Here is a 6,895-nt window from a genome sequence, read left to right as displayed (position 1 = left end):
CACTGCCCCTGAACCGGTCTGGGATCCCAGGGGGGCGGTGGAAAGCACTGTAGATAAGGAGCTTAGGAGCTTGTCCTGATTTCTGCTGGTACCAGGCCACCCATTCGTTAACACTAGAACTGGCTTTGCAGTTGATGGTGACTCTGTCTCCTGGAAACACTGCCAGGGATTCTGGAGTCTGAGTCAGCACGATCTGCCCACTGGAGTCTGCATGGGAGAAAAGATTTAGGATAAAAAGAAATATAAAGTCATTCCAACATCAGCATATTTTACAAACTCTAAAGGTGTCTTGCCTGGAGCTCTCATTCTGATAACCCTGTAATTGCTGCTAGGAATGATTGCTGGAAAGGGACATTTTTAGCATTTTTATCCTAGTAAAATTCTATAACTGTCTTTACAGCTAATTTCCCCCTGTTGTTGTTCTCACCCTGAATGCAGAGGACAAGGAGCCAGAGAAGCTGAGTGCGGGGGATCATCTTGATAGGGTAGTCACAGATACCAAGTTATGAAGCACAAAGTGTGAAGGTGGCACGTTTATATCTGCTCTGAACAGCTGGGAACTGTCACTCGGGTGGAAATATGCAAAGCAGCATCTGTGTAAATGTCCATTCGCTTTGCAGACCCAGGGCCACAGACGCCCCTCAGTCTGGTAAAGTGTTTCTCATTCCTGGCAGTGAGGGATGCCCAGGTGGATCAGGCAGGGGATGGTCTCTCTAATCAGTGGGCCCCGATTATCCAGGAGCTTTTCCTGATCAAGGAGTCCTGGACTTGGCTCAGTTAGTTCCTAAGCTTGGCAGTATCCAATGTCTGTGTCACTGGTAGTTTCTAACTCCCAGGGGTTATTTACGGTGTTCAGATTCCAGTGTTTATTCAGAGAGCAGTTTCCCAAATGGATTATGAGGCAGTTAGTTAATAAGTTAATTAATTAATCTGTACATGGTGCTTTGAAAAATTACGACTCCACTTCAGGGATTTTTATGATGATTATTGCCAGATTCCTTTGTGATACCTGTCACTGGATATAAATAAGGGATTAAGCGTTAAGAGATGAAGTTTGTTAGCTGTGGATGGTTGAAACACCGCCTGTCTCCTTCCTCCCTAAACTCATTGAATGGGCCATTTACAGCTGTTGCCTCCAATTCCTTTCCTCCAGCTCCCATCTGATCTGGTTTCTGCCCTTTCCGCTGCACTGAAATTGCTCTCAGCCTTTTCCTGGCCCAGTCTCTTTCCCCATCTTCCTCGACTTCTTGGCTGTGTTTGACATTGTGGATCACAGACTAATTGTAGAAGTCTTGTGTTCCCTTCGCTTTTGTGATGTTGCCCTGTCCTGGTTCTCCTCCTACCTCGCTCATTGTTCTTACGTCATCTAGTTGTCCTCCCCTCTCCCACACTGCCAAGTGAACCCCTAGGCTCACATCCTTAGCACGATGCATTGTGTGTGTGTGTGTGTGTACAGTGCGTAGAGGATGGAACCCCAATCCCAGGTGAAGCCTCTGGGTTTTCACTGTAGTACAGATGCTAAATAGTAACATTAAAGTGGATGTCATACACAGAAGACACCTCAGCTCTCACCACCTTGCAATTTCTGCTAATGAATTTATACATCATGCAACGTAGCATAATTAAACCCAGCTAGTGCAGGGGTTTCTCACTGTGTTGTAACAGTTTCCCACACTCTGCGTATAGTTCCAGACACAAAGCAGGTTTTTAGCACCCTGTGAGCAGTGGGCTGGCAGCAGCAATCCTACCGATACTGTGCTTGTCTACATGAAGCAGTTGCTGCATTACAGAAGCTGTCCTTGAACAGTGTAGGGAGGTTTCAGTACAATGTGAGAGGGAAGCTGCTGGTTCATTGACAATAATAATTTCCAGGCTTATCTGCTTCAGCTGCACTACTAGTGAGAGTGTAATCGGAGTAGCTGCTCCCAGACTGATGGCCACTGCACTGGGCTGGGACCCCAGAGGTGAGGATAGAGCCAGAATACATAAGAAATGTAGGAGCTTGTCCTGATTGTTGTTGGTTCCAGGCTAAGTAATTGCTTGTATTTGAACTGGTTTTGCTGGGGATAGTGACTTTCTCCTGGAGACTCTGATAAGATTTCTGGAGAGTGAATCATCACAATGTGCTGACTGGAGTCTGAATGAACAACTAGATAGATATGAACATAGAAATAGCTGAGTTTTGCTTTCACTTTTTAAACTTTCTCTATCTAATTCCACACATCACCGTGTCAGGAGACATTGAGGGACTGTTAGTCACACTGTGGCAGCATGGGCAGCGTCACAGGCTAGCTGCTCAAGTATGTACCAAAGGTCCTGAGCGGCATTGCACATGGAAGTGTACCCTGTGCCAACATCCTGGCTACCACAGCTAAACTGTTGTCGTTACTCGAGCTTGCTTGTACATGTGCTGCGAGCACACCTCCCGATTGCAGTGTAGACATGCCTATGAGTATCATTTTTAAAAGGATGGAAAAATCACTTAGCACTGCTAATGTCACAGTATTGATTTCTCAGTTTGTTTCAATCTCCTAATTGCTACCTCCTGTTAAACTCCAGGGGGCAGAATGGAGGATGGCTCATTGTTCAGATACCCAGCAGGTCGGCAGCCATCCCAAGTAGAGCTGGTTGGAATTTTTCAACAGAATTAAGGGTTCTGTTTAGGGTTGCCAACCCTTCAGGATTGTCCTGGAGTCTCCAGGAATAGAAATTTAAACTTTAATTAAAGATTATGTCAAGTGATGAAACCTCCAACTGCCAGCTCTTTAGGAATTAAAGATTAATTTTAATTAAAGATCATGTCATGTGATGAAACCTCCAGGAATACGCCAACCAAACTTGACAACCCTAGTTCTGTCAAACAATTGTTTTGGAAATTTGTTTTGCTCAAAGCAGGACCAATTCCCAACTAAATCATCCCAGCCAGGGCTTTGTCAAGCCAGACCTTAAAAACCTCTAAGGATGGAGATTCCACCACCTCCCTAGGTAACCCATTCCAGTGCTTCATAACCCATCATAGTAATAGATTAGAACAAATGATGTATTGTAGGTTCCCCTCCCTCAGCCCCACTTTTATGGGTACAGTAACTCCTCACTTAATGTAGTAATGTCCTGAAAAATGCTGCTTTAAGTGAAACGATGTTAAGCAAATCTAATTTCCCCATAAGAATGAATGTAAATGGGGAAAGCGGGGGGGGGGGGGGAGGTTCCAGGGAAATTTTTTTCGACAGACAAAAGACTATATACATATATATACCCACACACACACACACACACATACAACCACAATATAAATTTTGAACAGTTCAATACTGTACACAGCGATGATGATTGTGAAGCTTGGTTGAGGTGGTGGAGTCAGAGGGTGGGATATTTCCCAGGGAATGCCTTTCTGCGAAATGATGAACTAGCATGCGGCTGAGCCCTCAGGGGTTAACACCCCCCTTCCCCCGCCCTCGCACAGCAAGCAGGAGGCTCCTGCGAGCAGCTCCAAGGCAGAGGGCAGGAGCAGCACATGGCGGTGGGGGCAGGGCAGCTGAACTGCCCGGCAATTGATAGCCTGCTAGATGGCTGCCACACAGGGAACTTAGTGGAGCTGATAAGGGGCTGCCGGTCACCCTAGTTCCAAATGCCCACCAGCTAGCTCTAACGGGCTGCTCTTTCTGCAAGCTGTGGACAAAGCAAGCGGCCACCAAAGAATGGTGTAAGGAAGCAATTGTGCAACTTTAAACGAGCAAGTTCTCAAACTGATCAGCAACGTAACAATGTTAACCAGGACGACGTTAAGTGAGGAGTTACTCTATTTTCCTTTGGCCACACACTCATTTTTCAGAATGTCTCCAACTGTAGAAAAGTTAGAGAACAACAGAGGGAAAAGAGAAATTAACTGTGCCACTTGGTAAGGTTCTCAAACTCAAGGACACATTCAAAAGTGGCTGAGTGATCACATTACAGTATAATGTCAGGAGTAACACAAATTCCAGCCCAAGGGCTATTGAATGGTGAGGGGGTCAAGGAATGACAGGAAAGAATTGGTTGGAGGAGTGAGGGTGAGCGAGAAGTGAGAGAGCCGAATCTGCCCTGTAGGGGGCAGCAGTTCCACAGGACTGGTCTGTGCTGTAAAGTTACATCAGCATAGCTACGTCCCTCAGGGGTGTGAACAATCCACATCCCAGAGAGACATAGTTAACTCAACCGAACCACCCACGTGGACAGCGTTAGGTGCACAGATACTGTGATGTGCAGGATGCAGCTGGAACATCAGAGGAACAGAAACTGCAGAAACTCGGGCTGTGTCTTCACTAGAAATGCTGCAGCTGTGCCACTGTAGTGCTAAGCATTAAGTAGCCACTCACTACAGTGAGAGGAGGCTGAAGAGAGCAGGGAGGTTTTTGTGATGGCCTGTATCACTGTGTGAGAGGGGTGGTATAATGCTGCTGACAGTAATAATCTCCAGCATCATCTGCTTCTACCCGGCTGATTTTAAAAGTGAAGTCAGTGCCAGACCCACTGCCGCTGAACCGGTCTGGGATCCCAGAGGGACGAGAGTTAGTGCTGTAGATGAGAAGTTTAGGAGCTTGTCCTAGTTTCTGCTGGTACAAAGCCATGTAGCTGCTAGCAGTGGAACTGGCTTTGCAGTTGATAGTGACGGTGTCTCCTAGTGACACTGAGAGGAATTCTGGAGTCTGAGTCACAAGGATGTCCCCTCTGGATCCTGCATGGAGAACAACATTAAAATAAAGGAACATAACGTCAATGTAAATCAAATGCACTTGAATAAAGGGACGATGCAATGTTAGTGTCTTATTCTCCTTTTCAAAGTGTAGCTATATTCATACCTTCTGACACTTCTTATAATTAAGAGCTATTGTGGTCTCACGAAACAAACCCACTCGTCTATTTAACGTGATTTAGAACATGTCTGTCACTGGCAGTCAGGGATTTAAGAGCCATGGTCCTTGTTATCTACATCTTGGTAACAAATTATTTTAAGTTAACCTCTCCCCTGTTGCTTTCCTTACCCTGAATCCAGAGCACAGAGAGGCAGAGAAGTTGGATTTGTGAGATCATCTTGATGCTTCTAAGCTGAAAGAGACTGAGCTGAGGAACATAAAGCATTAACTTGTAACATTTATATCTGCCCCAGCTAAGGAACATAAAGCATTAACCTGTAACGTTTATATATGCTCTGTAGAGCGGGGAAATGTCACTCGGGTGGAAATATACAAAACATCTCTATGTAAATGTGCATGCCCTGTGGCCCAGTGTGGAGACTGCAGGGAAGGGGCAAATACCATTTAATGGCAGTGAGAGTTGCAGACAAGGATCAGGGCAGTACATGGCTCTTCTATTTTGTGCCTCTGAGTCTTCTCTCTCTTAGCATCAGTTTTAAACAGTGTAATGTGATTGCCTTCAATGGAGTTCTGATCTGCACTGGTGTCCATAAGATTAAGCTTTAGTTTGCCCATATGCTGTAGTGGGCTAGAGATTCCTGCGCAAAACTCATTACAGTGATGATGAATTTTGTTTGTGCTGAACCCACCCAAGCAACACATGGACCCCAGGAGTGGAAATGTGTTTTTTACCTAAGACCGACCCACACAAACATTGTGGCATTTACAGAGAAGCTGAAATCTCTGTTTTCCAGTTTGCATTCTGCTTGGGTTCTCCTGGTAGCATTAAGGGACAAATGGCACATCCCCCAGCATTAGTAGCAGAGCAGGAGGGCTGCCTGTAGGAAGCTATGAAAATGTGTGGATGACACAAAGCTATTTAAGTGAGTCAGGACCAGAGAGGACTATGACTAGCTTCAGAGAGACCGGAACAAGCCAGGGGAATGGTCAACATGATGGCAAATGGAATTCAGTGTATTGCACATTAGAGGAAAATAATTTAACTACTCATATTCTTTATAGACGTCTAAATTAATAATCATCATAGCTAAAAGCCCCATGGATAGCACTTTTCATCAGTAGATCTTAACTCAACTGTATCAGCTCAAGAAAGAACGGACGGAAGAATCCCATGCACTGCTACAGACTAGGGACCGAATGGCTAGGTAGCAGTTCTGCAGAAAAGGACCTAGGGGTCACAGTGGACGAGAAGCTGGATATGAGTCAACAGTGTGCTCTTGTTGCCAAGAAGGCTAACGGCATTTTGGGCTGTATAAGTTGGGGCATTGCCAGCAGATCGAGGAACGTGATCGTTCCCCTTTATTCGACATTGGTGAGGCCTCATCTGGAATACTGTGTCCAGTTTTGGGCCCCACACTACAAGAAGGATGTGGAGAAATTGGAAAGAGTCCAACGGAGGGCAACAAAAAAGATTAGGGGTCTGGAGCTCATGACTTATGAGGAGAGGCTGAGGGAACTGGGATTGTTTAGTCTCCAGAAGAGAAGAATGAGGGGGGATTTGATAGCAGCCTTCAACTACCTGAAGGGGGGTTCCAAAGAGGATGGAGCTCGGCTGTTCTCAGTGGTGGCAGATGACAGAACAAGGAGCAATGGTCTCAAGTTGCAGTGGGGGAAGTCCAGGTTGGATATTAGGAAAAACTATTTCACTAGGAGGGTGGTGAAACACTGGAATGCGTTACCTAGGGAGGTGGTGGAGTCTCCTTCCTTGGAGGTTTTTAAGTCCCGGCTTGACAAAGCCCTGGCTGGGATGATTTAGTTGGGAATTGGTCCTGCTTTGAGCAGGGGGTTGGACTAGATGACCTCTTGAGGTCCCTTCCACCCCTGATATTCTATGATTCTATTCTATGAAAGTGAGCTGAGTATCATTTTAGACAGCTCAAAGAACGCCTCTGGTCAAGAGAGCTGACATTAGTTAGGTTGTATAAGGAATAGGATGGAGAATAATACCAGTAATTTATAATACCTTTTCAGAGATCAATAGT

At 45.6% G+C, this 6,895-nt stretch overlaps 1 gene segment (V, D, J or C); it reads right to left on the bottom strand.

The window, feature by feature from the left end:
* Positions 1-3,343: 3,343 nt before the first annotated feature.
* LOC128837602 (immunoglobulin kappa variable 1-39-like) lies at positions 3,344-5,135 on the bottom strand. The segment is given in 2 exon segments: positions 3,344-4,714; positions 5,022-5,135. Coding segments are annotated over 2 exon segments (405 nt in total).
* Positions 5,136-6,895: the final 1,760 nt, after the last annotated feature.

Source organism: Malaclemys terrapin, chromosome 5, assembly GCF_027887155.1.
Source record: "Malaclemys terrapin pileata isolate rMalTer1 chromosome 5, rMalTer1.hap1, whole genome shotgun sequence".
NCBI lineage: Eukaryota > Metazoa > Chordata > Testudines > Emydidae > Malaclemys > Malaclemys terrapin.
The sequence above is the reverse complement of the archived record's forward strand: the minus strand, read 5'-3'. Positions and strand labels throughout refer to the sequence as shown.